Raw genomic sequence first — 17,169 nt, forward strand, 5'->3', positions numbered from 1 at the left:
ACACACTCCCAAAAAATTATGTCTTGGGCAGAATAATTCCTTGTTTGGAGGTCTATGTGTTTAGAACTTTGAGCAGCATCCCTGGCCTCTACACACTAGATGTCAGTGCCACCCCTCCTCCTCCAAATATGACAATCAAAAATGTTTTCAGAATTTTTAGCTGTCCCCGGAAATGAGGATGGGAGTGCATGCTAGCAAGCTGTGGTTCCTGTCTTATATCTGCAAAGTGACTTTGATCCCATATATGTCTATAGTAACACCATGAGTTTGAATGTGGTTGAAGCTAAGATCTTCTGTTTGGTTATTCAGTAGAGTTCACTACTAGGTTAAAAGTTACTAACACACTATAACCCTGAATAATATGATACATGCAAAAAAAAAAATCTTTGGCTGGTATTAAATATTAAAATATGATATTGGATCAATCAAGTGATAAAGATAAAACTGCTAACAACAACGTGCAAGATAATTTTTTATGAACAACACTTGTACATGGTTTAAACATCAGTAAATCACCTCTCCTGCTGGAGGGATAGGAAGTCATGTCTTCCTCTCACCATACTGACCTAGACTTCTGACTCTCTGATTGATTTGATTACATTGACTGACATGACTTACATTGTTACCTAGCTTCTAAAGGGCTTGTGCTTTTTTCTCCCTTAACCAGAGACCCACGTCTTTTTCATACCTTATATTTTCCTCTGAACTAAGCATTTCATGGTTGATATATTTATAAAATAAACTGATAAAGCATGTTCATGGTATATATTATTATTGTAAACCTCTATTGGGATTTATTGCAATGATTTATTATTATTACCTTTTTATTTTCACAGGAGAAAAGTACAATATTTAGAAAATGCCTAAGAGCTATATTTGGGAAGAATGTATTCATTTTGGATGAGAGATAAATCCTTTTTTTTTTTTGGCTAAGAAAGACTTAAAAGGCACAGAAATTTTGTAGTTACACATAGATATTTACAAATATATTTATGTTCACCTCTTAGAGAATGTTATTTCCACAAAGTGAGGAAGGGAGAAGGAGCGGCAAAGACCCCATATAAAGAGGTAGCATAAACCTTCTTCATTCAAAATGGGGTCCTACCATACAGCACAGGGAACAGTGTATGACTGGGTCACTTTGCTGTACAACAAAAACTGAAGAAACACTGTAAATCAACTATAATAATAAATACATTTAATTTAATCTCATACCTGAAGGCTTTCAAGGGAGAAACTGATCTTTTCAGTATTATGGAAATGCTATAATCATCTTCTTGAATGCACAACAGCAGCTCACAGAAGTACTTAGTTGACAACATCAATAAACAAAAACTTGTCTGAGTTAGGTTGTCAATACTTTTAATTATTCTGTCAAATCTCTGCTTCAAATCTCACTTCTTTACATAGATGCTGAAAATAAAACTTTTAATGAAAGCTTTTTTCTAAATATTAAACTATGGTTGTATCTACATTAAGACAGAAGGAGAGATGGAACTAGGAAGAAAAATATGCATTTATTTTCTTAACAAAATCTATATCTTGATGGACTAGTCCTCCTTCCGGGTAATTTGTGTTCCATGGCTCAGTAAAGACATGTTGTCTGTGTTCTACATTGAGAAGCTCTTTAGAATTGGAGAGTTTCTACTCTCTTTTGACAGTTTCCTTTATCTGTCTTGCTGTTTTCTCTGAAAGAATGAGAAACAGGGAGCAGGGGGATCACCCAGGATGGCAGGAGCAGTTCAGCTAAAGTAAATTCACCCTAAAGATTCTGCAAAATATCATATCCACTTGAAAAATTCAATTTTCAAATATTCAGGAGTAACATAACAATAAAATGTTTAAAAAAGTCTGTTTTCAAGGCAGTTCCATTATAATTCCTCATTAAGTCTGCTGGAAAATGAGGTGAAGTATACTCATATGACATACTAACTTGAAATAAAAATTTCAGTTTATTTTAAACAATTTAAATTGTACACCATAATATGAGGCTATTGTTTCTTCTTTTTAAAGAAAAGTTCTTAACTACCTTGGGAGGGGAAGGTAGGAGAGGAGAAAATAGCACAAATATTGATATTTTCAAAATATTAACACTGCCTCAAGGTTCAGTTGATTAAACATTAATTCTTTATATTAAAATATACCAGAACTGATGTATTAAAATGTTAGTCATAATTTCCATTTTGTGCTGCATGGTAAGTAATGTTCTAGTTACTCTGCAAAACTACTGCAAATAAATGTTAATTAAAAATGGAAAATATTTTTTCTTGGAAATAGAAAACTAAAGCTCAGAGAAATTGAGATATTTGCAAAGAGCCATATGTATATATAGCATTAAATTAATTTTAAAAGGAGGCCATTAATTATACTGAGGTGCAAGCAAACCAAAATCAAAGCTAGTGAAAGGATCAAGATTACATTGAAATCTAAGGACAACCAATCACAAATAGCCAGCTAGGCTTTAAGTGACAGCCAATCAATAATTTCCTTACTTTGTTTCTACCTTTTCTCTATAAAGATTCTCCACAAGGTCCTGTTGCTTTTGGTTTGGTGCTGCTGTATTAGAATCAATTTTTGCTCAAATAAGAGTTTAAGGGTTTGCTTAAAATTTTCCAATATGTCTCAGTTTATCTTTTAATAGTACATGATGAAAGCTATGATTCTCTGGGTCAAGGAAAAATCTTCAAATGAATACTGTCTTCAAAATTATTATCCTTTTAGAAGCAGTGATTGTACACTCTTACGCTGTCATTATCTAAAATATGTTGAAAAGAAACTGAAAGTAGCATTTCTGTTTCTGAGGTAGTCTTTTGAATAACCTCAAGGGTTAGTCTTCAACTTTTGAGTGTGAATTTGTTTTTGGGAAATAAACCAAGTCTATTTGAATCAAGTCATTCTGGCAAAAGAAGTGAATCCAATTAGATAATAAAAGTTTGATGTGGAGGCGACACAATAATTACAAGAACATTTTGTGCTGCTCAAACTAATTCTACAAGCATTACAAGAGCGTTTTGAGGAAGACACAGTGAAATAATATCCAGTGATTTTGAAAGAAGTATATCATCTAATGTGTATGTTCAAAATGAAGTTCTGACATTCCAAATTGTGTAGACTAAATGCCAGTGTTCACAAGGCTATCAAGGATGGCCCTTCGTGGTCACCAAGGGACTCCCTAAAGAGATAGGACTAAGGCAAGACTTAAATGATGAAAAAGAGTTGAGGGATTGGTGGGAAACAAGAGAAGGGAGGGACAGAAGTCCAGCTACAAAAGCAATATCAAATTACCATGTCTATGAGGCTGAGAAGAGATGGGAGGAATTAATACAAAATAGGGAATACATTTGAGAAAGTTGAGCATTTGAGGCCACAGAGCTAGAGGATTTTATTGTTCTGGTTAAGTCAAAATTCTTGTCTATTCACCTATAAACTCCTTTGGCTAGCCTTTAACATCTTCCTGTGTGAAACTACTCCTGTGTTTCCTATTTAATCAATCATTACCTTGACTTTTACATCAGTTTTAGATTAATCTCTTGTCACAGTATTTTCAGAGCATTTTTGCCTTTTAAAAAAACATCCTAAAAGTAGTTGTAGTTGCTCAATAAAGTCATTCTATATAACTCAGCACTACAGGAAATAACTCAGTAATTTTTGTAGCAGTAGTTAGCAGATCAGTTACATTACATTCCCATCTGTGTTTAATTTTCTTTTTCTTTATAAGGGCCATGATATTTTGTTTTGATTGATCATTCATTTTGATTGAAACTAATTAACATATACTCTTCACTAAATTTCTTGAGAAAAGGAGTAAACAAAAAAGTTTGAATGATGGCTCCTTCCACTTCATCTAATTTGGTCCTATTTTAGAAGTAGGTGAGGAATATAGATCTTTCAATAGCTTTGTTTTGTTTTCCTTCATAATATTACTTTATTTGGAAAATAAAAATTGTAAGTAAAGGGTGCATGAAATATCATTTGAAAACAGCTGAAAAATGGTTACTTAATACATTTTAACACTATTTTTGGTTTTTATTGTATATTGTATATCATAACAAAAATACCTTATCTTTAAGATAATATAATATGCATGTAGATAATAAAGTTTTAGTAATAAAAGTGACATCCAATGCAGTATATATCTTCTTCACATGATTTTCAAGGAAATCTATTCATTTCACTTAAAATGTTATAGGGAGTTCCTGTCGTGGCTCAGTGGTAACGAATCCGACTAGTGTCCACGAGGATGCAGGTTCGATTTCTGGCCGTGCTCAGTGTGTTAAGGATCCAGCATCGCCCTGAGCTATACTGCAGTTTGAAAACGCAGCTCAGATCCCATGTTGCTATGGCTGTGGTGTAGGCTGGAAGCTGTAGCTCTGATTCAACCCCTAGCCTGGGAACTTCCATATGCTGCAAGTGCAGCCCTAAAAAGCCAAAAATAAATAAATAAAATATAAATAAATAAATAAACAAATAAAATGTTATATTTTATGAAATTAAAACCACAGTATGTTATATGTACATTTCTATAACATAAATATAAGGAAAGGTAATAATTTCTTTTAGTAGGGGAATGGGCATATTTTAGTTTCATCATTTCATATGCCTACTTGAATATGTGCTTCCAACAGTATTTCCATTTAATCAACATTGAAATGTTCAGCAGTCTACTGGATAAATTTAAAAATCACTTTTATTAATGCTGTTTTGTTTGATAAGCTCTAATACAGACTATAATTTTTAATTATATTAATCAATTAACCTATATAACATTTTAATTTTCAGTGACTCTATTCTAATACTACTTCCAATAAATGTAAGCATGAAAATTAAAAGAATTATTATACAGTTTCAAAAACATGTGAATGAAATTAAATAGTAGGTGAGTATTTAAAGGTATGCCATTAAAAACTTTCAAAATACTTTGTAATTTCATCTAGCAATTTTTTAAATTTAGATAAATTTTAAACCACTATTTTTTGAAATCTCATATTTGCAACTTTCTATCCTGATCTATATCATCTGTAGTAATTGGCAATTGTAGAAATTAAAACTATTATAAAACAAACCTTCAGCTTTCAAGGATGAGCAATGTGTACAAAAATGTAATAATTTAAATCATTTCATTACAGTGATGAAGCTACTCTTAATAGGCTATATAATAGTATAAAATACCTCTAGGCTTCTCACTTACTAAATCACTATCTACATATTTTGAGAAGAAGCAAATTAATTGGAACTAGTAAATAATTTAAAAGCTTTAATAAAATAACTTGCTCTATAATTTTAACATGTTGCCTAGGAATAAATCTCATTTGGAGATTTCAAACATTAAACTAAGTGGACTGTTCCATTTTTTATGTCATATGAAAACATTTATACTATTTACATTTAGGCCTCTATGAACTATGTTCATCAAAAGTTGATGAACAAAGAGCATTACCTCTTTGCTCCTTTAATTCTTTTGATTGGTTATTGTTTAACTGGACACAACTAAAACTAAATGAGGAAAAAATATGCCTTAGAGACACATTTTTGTTTGTTTCTTATTAGTTATGACTATCTCTTTTTCATTCTTTTATGTTTCAAAACAAATAAAATTATATATAAATGTATATATATATACATACATAGCTTGGGGGTGGGTAAAATATACTGTCCTAGAATTTCGTAATGTAATAAATATTTTAAGAAAAGAGATCTTAATAAATTAAGGTGAGAGTTCAAGTCCTGAAAAATATATTTTTAAGACAATAACTGACATCTCCTCCCCTCATACACGTGGACATTTTCAGATTATCAAGCTGTTATGCAAGTCCTCAGATACTCCTGAAACCTAAATAGTAAGAACTAGTTATGCAGAAGCAATATGTATGGAGTATATACATATATCTTCTTATTCCATCTGTTATCATAACATGTTTACTCAACACATTTGCTGAATAGCTATAATGTAAAATATGTTGTGCTGGGAACACAAAACATATAAAGCATAGCTTATTAGCTGCAATGATGTAACTAATTGCTGAGGATGATAAAAACTCATACACATATATATGAATCCATGTGTGTGCATGTGTGTATGAAATAATATATTTTATATGAATTCTTCTCACATATAGCATGGCTATCCAAGTTAAGCACAAATACCATATTATTTTCATACTTTTAGGAAGTCTCTATAAAAGTCAAAATGTTTACATTTAAAAAATATCAGGATTTCTGCACTAGTATTACAGGAATAAGCTTTAGGTAGGCTTGTAGGCTGGACTTGCAAGCAGAGATTAAGTGTCTGGAAAATGAATGTTTGACTCAGAAACATTCTGGAGTTGTTACCAGTTATTTGTACCTGGCAAGCGTTCAGATACATAACCAGATTCTTCAGAAGAGTTGGGAATACATGAAAGGGAGCTTTTTGAAAAACATGATAGCATCCTCACCTGAATCTGGCAAAACTGCTGGCATCCAGCAGACTTCCTACACAGCCTAGGGAAGCTTGCCTCTGAGAGGAAGTGCTGTTAGATTTTATCTCCTGCTCTGCAAAGCCATCTGGGGGTACTGATCTTCCTACATTAAGTGAACTAGGCTCTGCCTATGCCTATTGGTATCTGTCAGTCAGTTACAACCCTGTGACACTAGGGACAATTGTGCCAGGATTTATCTTCATCCACTATTATAGGATTGAATTTTAAAACCTTGTGCTTAATGGTGAATATTATTTATGAAACTTATTAGGAAGTCAAAAAAATAAATAAAAAAGGAAGGAAATTTAAGTCACCAACAGAATTCTAGAAGTTAGTATATTCTATGTATATTGGAGATCCTAGTTCTTGAACTTTTAATTCAAAATTCCCTAGAGCCAGTGGGTTCCATGGCTTTTATTTGTATCACAGCTACCCCAGGAAGGTGCGAGCAGAGTGAAAACAAATTGCCCTAATAGCTTTGGGAACACTGAAGCTTCAGGCATAACTTCGGAGGAAGCCTAAAATCCTGCAGTTACCAACAAGAATGAAGTGCTTCAAATTGTATCAACTTCTTCTGTGGTTACTTGAAGGTGTCTTTTATTTTTTGGAGAATTGAGGAGACACTTATTTTTTTAAATGCTTTTTGTTGAAACCTGTTTGCATGTGGACCTCCTACCCATTATCATGAGTGCAAAGGCCAGTTAAGAAAAATACAATATTGATCTGTGGGATGGAACTTGCCATGTAAAAGCTGCAGTCTTTGGAGAAAAAAACTAGTAGTCAATTGGAAACGAGCTAAGATACTTGACCAATATAACTCTGCATATTTATAGGACCAACAGCATATTGAAACCTGAGTTTCTAAAGGATAGGGATGGGGACAGGGAAGCAGCTCCCAGAATCTGTCTCCTCACACCACCAACTCACCTCATATATAAATGAATTATTGTTACCTGCTACAAATATATTCAACTCTCACAATTAAACAATTATCTGTTAGGAAAGTTAAGCAAAAATTTAGCACGTGGGAGTTCCCGTCATGGAGCAGTGGTTAACGAATCTGACTAGGAACCTTGAGGTTGCGGGTTCGATCCCTGCCCTTGCTGAGTGGGTTAACGATCTGGCGTTGCCCTGAGCTGTGGTGTAGGTTGCAGATGCGGCTTGGATCCTGCATTGCTCTGGCTCTGGCGTAGGCTGGCAGCTACAGCTCTGATTCGACCCCTAGTCTGGAAACGTCCATATGCCGCGGGAGCGGCCCAAGAAATGGCAAAAAGACAAAAAAAAAAAAAAGTTAAAAGCTTGCTGGGAGATTAAGTGATATAAAAAAAATTTAGCACATAATATCTGTGTGAATTGTCTCAATATTACTAGATAATTATGTAATCTACTCTTACAATTTCAGATATGAAAACAGCATCTCTATGATTAGGTCTCCACAGTTTTAGCAAAGGGATGCCTTGAAACAGGTGGATAATTTGGGCAAAGGGCAAGTAATCGTTGAAGCAGAAACATAAAACTATGAAAGACAAAAGGGTATTACAATAAGTATAATAATTACTCCAGTGTCCATTTTGCTTCATTGCACATGGCCATTTTTTAACCATTGGGCTTTTTGATTCTTTGGCTTTAACCAACAACATAACAACATCATAATCATCACACACACAAATACAATTCTTTTCCATTAGTGTGTTATTAGCTCAAGTAACAGGCAAATTAAATTATAGTTTAAATTGGTTAGCAATAATGTAGAAATACTGCATCCTAATCCAATTCTAAAAATCACATTTTCTACCCTTGTCCTTGCCAATAGAAGTACGTAGAAAAAAAAATTACTTACACTGCACAATGAGCTGCACCAAGGCTTCTCTTGGTTTCACATTAAATCCATTGTACTGGCTGGTCTGACATCTGTACATTCCTGACATTTCCCTAGATACATTCACAATCCTCAGTGTTCCATCATAACTCTCCATTTGCATTGACCCATCAGGCATTGCAACTTCTTTATCCGCTCTTGACCAAAGGATGATGGGTTTAGGTTTTCCAGTTACTTGACACTGCAATTCTATTGTGTCTCCTTCTCTGGTGACCAAAGGTGATTTTTCCTGTGGAACAGTCAGATTGGGTGGAACTTGAAATGGGAAAAAGAAAATTTTTCAAGGTTAGTATATACTGGTAAAGTATATTCAAACACAGAAAATCATAAGGAAACAATTTCTGCTGCTTGAAGAAGTGTTGACAATTCAGATGACAAAAATTATAGAGACCTTGGGAATAAGTGGCACATACCCTCACTTAAAGTAATTCTAAATTGTTTTCATAGAACTTTTTCAAATGAGGTATTCATACATTAGCAAAATCAATAAAGCATTAAATTGGACCGAGAATGATCAACATAAGAACAATCTACTCAATGACTTGCCATTATAGGCCATTAAACTGGGTCTTTAACATCTGCATTTCACAGAAGAGTGATTCTGCTTGCTGAGGTAGGATTTAGCTTTTCAGTCTTCTGCTTCCTATGCCGTTATCCCTTACCCAAGGATGCTATAAGAAAGGGATAAGAGATATTATAGACTTAGCATGTACAGTAAATGCGATGTGGGTAGTAAGAGAGGGAGAAAGAACCACTTCTTACATAAAATCAGAAGTTCTCACTTTGATTTAGAAACTGTTGCCAAACTGCTAAGGTTTAGGATTTGTTTTCTCCTTTAAGGAGATGAAATAGAACTAACTACAATGCCACGCTCTGGTAATCCACTGTACTCCTCTTGTTTGGACTTTGAATATTTTTGACATTTGAATTTCATATGATTTCACTGTAAGACACTTTGAGATCTCTGTAAATATCTAGTCTTGATGTTGCCACTATTCCTATAAAATTAATTTTGAGTTTTCAAAAGTATATTTCAATAATACAAGAATTCAATTTTCTCAAGTAAAGCTAATTTCTAATTTTACTGAAGGTATTTATGAGAAAATTAGGTTGATTTTAAGGAATTTCCTTTACTATGCTGGGATTATATTTATATTGGGGTTTGGCAAAAAACATGAATTAATAAGAGACTAGTACTATTCAATGAGTTTTCTTACAAATAATAGCACCTATTCCACTGGAAGACTTATTTCTCATACAAACATATGAATTCAAATGTATTTATGCAATAGGACACCTATCAAAAAGCATGGGCTAAATTACAATGGCAGAATAGGAATGTCTGGAAATATATGAAAAATCCTGTATTTGTGATAAATGTCATACTATCCCCCTATTGGAAACAATACTTACTATGGACAAAAAGGCAAAGATTTTACTTTCCTATCTAGCATTATTGTGCTCCAGTGCCCAGGAGCAGAAACAAGCATAATTAATTTTAAAATCATTTTTTAACTAAGGTTGAAATACTGTTTTGTTATTATACACAGAGAAAAATAAGTTCAAGTACAAAGTGATATGAGAATCATCTTGCTATTTAAATGTCTTTTTCATTGAATTCCTTTGTTTATTTCTAATTGAACACAAAACTAGTTAAATAATGCATACCATCTTAGAAATTAGAAAATATGAAACATTAATGACTACATTCCTGAAGTAGATTTATGTTTTCTAGGAATTGGCAATTAACAAAATATGTTTTAAAAATGGCTGCATCTTAGAAACATACTTGATTAAATAATTTATTCCTGTAAATACAAACAACTCAGTGTTAAATAATTTGTTCTCTTTGAAGTGAACCACCAGGGAATGATGCAATTCTAAGCATTATCTTATAATAACAGGACTGGAAAAAAGCTGCAGTATTTATTTGACCCTCCACGAGAAAGGACAGAGAACAGCAATGACCTCAGCATTTAACATTAATTATGTCCCTATTGTGTGCTAGGCATACATAGTTAGGGATTTTATATTTTCATTAATTCCCATGACAATCCTAGGATAAAATATTTAATATCAAAGTTTAACAAATGAGAATACTAAGAATAAAAGAGTTGATTTGAACAGAATTTGAATTGAAGCCGATTTATAGCAGGTGGCCCATGTAGAGATGTGACCCCGTCAGTAAATGATGGTAAGTGGAATGAATAACTAGAGTTAGTGCTGGACTCCTCTCCTCCCACTCATGGTTATTTTATATCTATGCACAAATAGGACCAGTTTTCTGCCCATCTCTTGGTTACTGTCTCAGGGACAATAAAAAAGAGTCAAGGCAGAAATGTGAGAGGGTAAATAACACTTATGCTGCAATTATCTTATCTATGTTACATCATATCTTAAATATATATATCTACCTATATTAGAATAATTCCCATATATATCAAAACTGCTTATAAGATATATCACTCCAAAGATATAAACTATGATAATTTTATGTGACATAAAAGAAATGACACATTAAAAGATTATTTAATAGAGTGTTTTATTTGAAATTTTCCATCCTCATCTTTTCCAAGAACAAATCACCTAACTTTGGCCAGGCTTATACACCCTGCATATCAATTCCTTCATTTTTGAAACTAAGAATTTATACTTTACCAGCTCCAAGGTTATTAATGTTCTGACTATAAGAACAAACAGGAAAAAGTTAAAGATAGACGTGGAGCTAATAAAAGTATCCATTTTCTGACTTAAAAAGATGAATATCCATTACATTAGGCAAGTGCAACAAAAATAGATCCTTGACTAGATTTATTTTTTAAGTTTATCACACTAGATGGTTCAAAAACTGCCTTGGACATGTATGTTATTCATTTGTTAGATAAACTTTTCTCCCTACGTAGTCAAAATTATAGAAATGTAAACTTCAGTTTTAATCTAGGAAAGTTACAAATTTATTTTTTAATAAGTTTGCCCATTTTTAAAATAAATACCAAAGCCTAATTAAAATATGATTTATTTTCTTTCCATCTTTTCTGTGGTGCTTCTTAAAACTTGATTTCAGAGTTAACCCTTTCTTTGCAACTTTCTTGGGTAAGAAGTCCTTAAAACTTGTCAAAGTTTTTAGATTTCTCTCTGTTCACATTAAATTTTCCATTCTCTAGAATGCTCTGAATTATTACTGTAATTTTTTCTGTCAGGAGACCTTATTTGTTCTTACATATATCTTTGTTTTGCATGTTAATAATACAAATTCTAACTTTGCCCCAAGGCTCTTCCAGTCAATGATGGCAGTCTGCTTCTATTTTCCAAAAGTCTTGCAAATCCCCAGACTTAAGCACTATTTATTTCTTGACTTAGTTGATAGTTATCAGCACACTTAATCTGCTAATAAAAAAACATAGGCTTTTCTTTGTTTTACCATTTCCTCTAACTCATCACTTCCAACCAACTACTTTGGTTTCTCTATCAAAAATATCTCTCATATCTGCTCCTTATTTTTTTTTTCATGACTACAGGTAGATTTCTTAGTACAAGTTATCATTTTTTCTTCTTGTGACAGTGTCCTAAAGGTCTCTCTGTCACTAGTCCTATTCTCACGGGCCTCCTGCTTCCCTGTCATAAGATTTATCATCATGAATACAAGTATGTTCACATCACTATGAAAACTACAATCCTCAATGAAAATGCTCATCATAATACTGCTTTAATAATAAAAAACAAACTGAAAACAGATTTATTAAATAAATCATGGTACAGTCACATATAAGATTATTATGCAGCCCTCTGAAATGATGATGTAATAGACCCACATTTATTCATAAAGGAATTTATATTTCTAAACTAGAAAAGCATGCTAGTGAATAGTATGAATAGCTACAACCACTGTTAATAAGTGAGTAAACCATGGTGCTGAGCAGTGTGTATTGTGTCACATTTTTATATAAAAAAAGACATATGCCAATAAATGTTAACAGAGAGCTTCTTAAAGGGGAGAATATACATGATTCATTTTTACAGTCACAGCTTCCCACCCTCTATGTTGCACATAATAGAAACTCGGTAAAAATGTTTATACCAAATGTATGAATTAAGATAGTGAGGCAGCTGGGCACTGATTTAGGGAAGAGAACAAGAATTACATGGGGGAAAATGTAGAGGAAAAGAAAGTCCAGAAGGAATTATACCAAAACACTAACAGTGGTTCTCTCTGAGTGTGGGATTACTGGTAAATTTCATTTTCTTTATATTTTTCACTCTTCTATGGTATGTGCCATGCATATTACTCTAAGAGGCCCAGAGAAACTTGAAATGTTAATGCAACCTGTTTTCCAAAGCTCATTTGATGAAAACTCCACTTTTAATAACAACAAGTGAATCACTCCAGACATGTTGGTCCAAACAATAGTCTGAGAAATGCCCCTTTAGAATCACTCACTCCAACAATACTCATTCACTTACAGTTTCACTGACTAGTGAACCTCAGTGGCGTGGCAGTTCTTTCCTATGCTCTGCAAGTCTGGCCCTTATCTTCTAGTACCCCCTGCCTGCCAGAGTCTTAAGATTCAGTTAAGTCACCACTTATAACTTTCCTACACTTATCCTGAGGTGGTTGCTCACTCTTCTTGACCACATATTACACTGTATGCCCATTTAACCTGTACCTGTGGCTTTGCCCTGTATTTTCTCCCATGTCTATATTCCTACCCAGACAGCTCCTTAAAGGCACAGAATGTCTTACTCTCTCTAAAGCCTGGTGTCTTGCTTTCCTGGTTGGCAGGGAATAGGAAGTCATGAAATGATTGAGTAGGAAAGATAGGAGGAGAGCGCAAGAAAGGTAAGAAGCTAAAAGGGTAAAAAGCTATGAATATAATAGAAATAAATATAATAGATAAAAGTCATGAACATCCTTAAAAATAATAAATAACAATATGTACTAATTCTACAATTTGTAATACATACAACTAGAAGAATCTCCCTAAAATATATTTTTAATATAGATTTCAGATGCAGCAGATCTGGAGATGTGTGTAAGTATATGAGAGTTAAGAGAGTCAGAAAGGACTCATAAATTTTCCCTTTTTTTTTTTTCCTTTCAAATTAGGATTTGGGATAGATGAGTTGTAAATTAAACAAACAAAAGAGCCAATTTGAGGACACACCACTTAATTATGTCATGATGTTTTCTATGACCTTTCACTAATCAACTACATTACCTTTTCTTAAAATATTGTCTCACAACAAAATCGTCAAATTAACTTAAACATTTTGAACTGTCTGCACCTTGTGAGATGTATTCATAATACATTTGCTAGAAAAAAGTTGTTCCTAGTAAAAACACAAAGATATGTTTTCTGACATAAAGTCTATACCCCGCTCTTACTTGAATTTGTGTTATCTGAAATGCTAATGTAGCAGATGTTTTAATAACAGAAACTTTAAAAAAATATGATGTGGCACCAAGATTTCTCATTCCAAACGTAAATAAATAAATAAGCAATTTGTACAAACTGGTTTTCTATCAACTTTTCCACTATACCACAAGACTGTAAAAGAAAGCAAGTATAGAAAATAAAAATGTTTTCATTCCTTCATTGGGAAGGAAGGTGAGGAAATTTAATCTTTAGTTTTTACTCAGAAAATGGCCGGCATATTTTCTTTACCCAAAAGAATATATGGGAAAGTTACTTCCTCTCAAATATATGAGAAAATACCATGCTGTGTGAAACAAAAACATCAGAATATGCTTTTAGTTTAAAATACATACATATGTATAGGATACTTTAATAGCAGATATTTAAGTAAGAGACATATTTCTTTTAAAACAAAAATTATAATAGACTAAGTAATAAGTAGAATTGTTTCCAGAAAGACAACCAGACATATTTTCAAGAATCCTAAAATAGCTACAGCACTAGTTTAATTGCATTGACTTTTGGGAAAAAGTAGTTTATAGCACATATGTATGTTCTAAAGTAGAAAGTCTAGGAGTGGCTCAGGGGTAACGAACCCAACTAGTATCCATGAGGATGTGGGTTTGATCCCTGGCCTTGCTCAGTGGATTAAAGATCCAGCTTTGCCTTGAGGTATGGTATTGGTTGCAGATGCATCTCAGATCTGGCATTGCTGTTGCTGTGGCATAGGCCAGCAGCTGCAGCTCCAATTTAACCCTTAACCTAGGAACTTCCATATGTCTCAGGTACAGCCCTAAAAAGACAAAGAGTAAATAAATAAATTAATTAAATTAAGTAGAAAGTATAATGTATATTTAAAACATAAGTAAGACGAAAAATATTTTGTGCTTATTAAAGTGAACCACAGAAATCAGAATTCAAGAATTCTCATGCTGACTAGGTCTATATAAACACATGCAAAATGTTAAGACTCTAGTGAATTTATAGATTTAACTAATCCAAATCAACCTAATTTATTATATTTTTTAACCTTCAAAAACAACAGGTAAGTAAAAAAAAATTTACTATAGGAGTTCCCGTCGTGGCGCAGTGGTTAACGAATCTGACTAGGAACCATGAGGTTGCGGGTTTGATCCCTGCCCTTGCTCAGTGGGTTAACGATCCGGTGTTGCCATGAGCTGTGGTGTAGGTTGCAGACGAAGCTCGGATCCCGCGTTGCTGTGGCTCTGGCGTAGGCCGGTGGCTACAGCTCCGATTCGACCCCTAGCCTGGGAACCTCCATATGCCGCGGGAGCGGCCCAAGAAATAGCTGAAAAAAAAAAAAAAAAAATTTACTATAGACTTGATGTAAGTGTCAACCTTGATGATCTACTGACTGAAACACCAAGGTTAGCAACATCCTTATGTCAAACTACAGTTTTAAAGGAGAGAGGTTCTATCACACTTGAGTGTTCCTTCAGTGTCTGAGCAGCAGTTTTCAACTTTTTTTGTGTAAACATATTGCATATTAATCTTGTAAGCATGAGACACACTGTTATTGTCAGATTTGGGGGTTTTGAAATATCACAAGTAATTTTATATGGAAGAACTGAATAGTTTGCAGTCATGACAATTATCAACAGCACATCAGTGATAACTTTCCAAAACAGACTATGGAAGAAGTAAAATAAGCCATTCAGTGAAATTGTCAGCATCTTTTTGTCACTCCACTCAATTCTCTTCCATTCAAGAAAGAATCTTCAATGTAAATGAAAATAATATTCTTACTACATAATTTAAAACCATCATTTACTAATAGTGGAAATGTTCTAATTATCATGTAGCCCATAGCTGATCTGATGAGCACAACATTAATATGTTGAATAATTGCTTTAATACCTGGATCTTGTAAGAATAAGTAGCCATTGGGAAATATTCATATAACGTAAGGCAAATTTGAGAATTCCCTTCAACTTAAAAGTAATTCTAAACCAAATCTCCAATTTTTGTTTGTTTGTTTGTTTGCTTTTTAGGGCCACAGGTGCAGTATATAGAAGTTCCCAGGCTAGGGGTTGATTTGAAGCTGCAGCTGCCAGCCACAGCCACAGCCACAGCAATGCATGATCCAAGCCACTTCTGTGGCCTATGCTGCAGCTCAGGCCAATGCCGGATCTTCAACTAAAGAGCGAGGCCGGGGATCAAATCCACATCATCATGGATACTAGTTGGGTTCTTTACCCTTGAGCCACAACAGGAATTCCCACAATACTTTTTAAGCTAATAAACTTGACCAATTTTCTTAACAATATTATGTCAATTAAAACATATAATAAGATGTGCTACGAAGATATTCAAGAGGACAAAAGAAATCCATCATGGTAAAGACTCCTCACATAGTAACAGACTTGCTTATATTTGCTTTCTTTTAGAGACCCATGACTAGTACACCATATTATGAAAGATAGTGACATTGTACAGCTCATTTCTCATGAAAGGAATAAAGGTTGCCAATGGATACTTCCTGTTTTGTAAAAACACAGAGATAACATAGTGAGTTGTGTGAATGCAGCACATAGATTATTTTTGCAGTTGTTGTTGTTTTAAAATATGCAGAACTTCCCTGAGCCATTGGTTAACATAATAATATATTGCACTGCTGCACTTCCTTCTGAATTCTCCTCCCCTTTATAAACAAGTTACTAATTGACAAATATTTCTTTCTCCTCCTAAAAAAACCTTACCATTTTGGAATTAATATTTCTAAAAAATCCTATCATTCTACCATTCAAATAGTAGCTCCCTCTTTCTAGAAGAAGTCTCAATCCCATTGCTTGTTTTCCATTTTACCTGTTATTAAGCCATGGTGCTTCTGTGAAAAGCTCTCTATTCAAATTTGACAGGCCTTTTGGTCTGCTTAACACTGGGCTTATTCTTACTCCTTGCCTTCCTTCTTTTTCTACAGGAAGGGCTTTCCTGTCATAACACCCATCCAATGATAATTCATTCTTCAGAGGCCCAATTTAAGTTTTCTGTTCCCTTAAGTCTTTCCTGATTTCTGTATCCTTTATTTATTCTCTATGTCTCTGAATAACCATGTGTCTGATTTATTCTATGTCCTGACAGAATGTCCATTCCCTTAATGTAGCTAAAACATTCTGATGTCAGTATTAGGTTTTACATATTTCCTCAGAAATAGGTCCCACATCAACTGATGTTTTAAAGTATTTCAGTGGTGCTTAATACATTCTTGATTGATGGATGGAACACCAATCAATGTTACTAAGCAACCAAAGCAAGAAAACTATTGATGAATAAATCACTTCTTGATTATCCAAGGCTTAATTATAAAGTATATGAATTTCAAGATCATTTTTCACACATGAACTCTTTCTATTTTTAATTTGAAAAACACACAAAAAAACAATAGGTTTTCGCAATG

General features: G+C 33.5%; 1 protein-coding gene across 1 annotated transcript in view; it reads right to left on the reverse strand.

Moving 5' to 3' along the window:
* Positions 1–17,169, reverse strand: part of MDGA2 (MAM domain containing glycosylphosphatidylinositol anchor 2) — an 826,502-nt gene that overhangs the window by 192,693 nt on the left and 616,640 nt on the right. The window contains exon 8 of the mRNA XM_047767260.1: positions 8,299–8,592. Within this exon, the coding sequence (XP_047623216.1) occupies positions 8,299–8,592 (294 nt within the window). The remainder of the gene's footprint in view (positions 1–8,298; positions 8,593–17,169) is intronic.

Source organism: Phacochoerus africanus, chromosome 2 (assembly GCF_016906955.1).
Source record: "Phacochoerus africanus isolate WHEZ1 chromosome 2, ROS_Pafr_v1, whole genome shotgun sequence".
Lineage (NCBI taxonomy): Eukaryota > Metazoa > Chordata > Mammalia > Artiodactyla > Suidae > Phacochoerus > Phacochoerus africanus.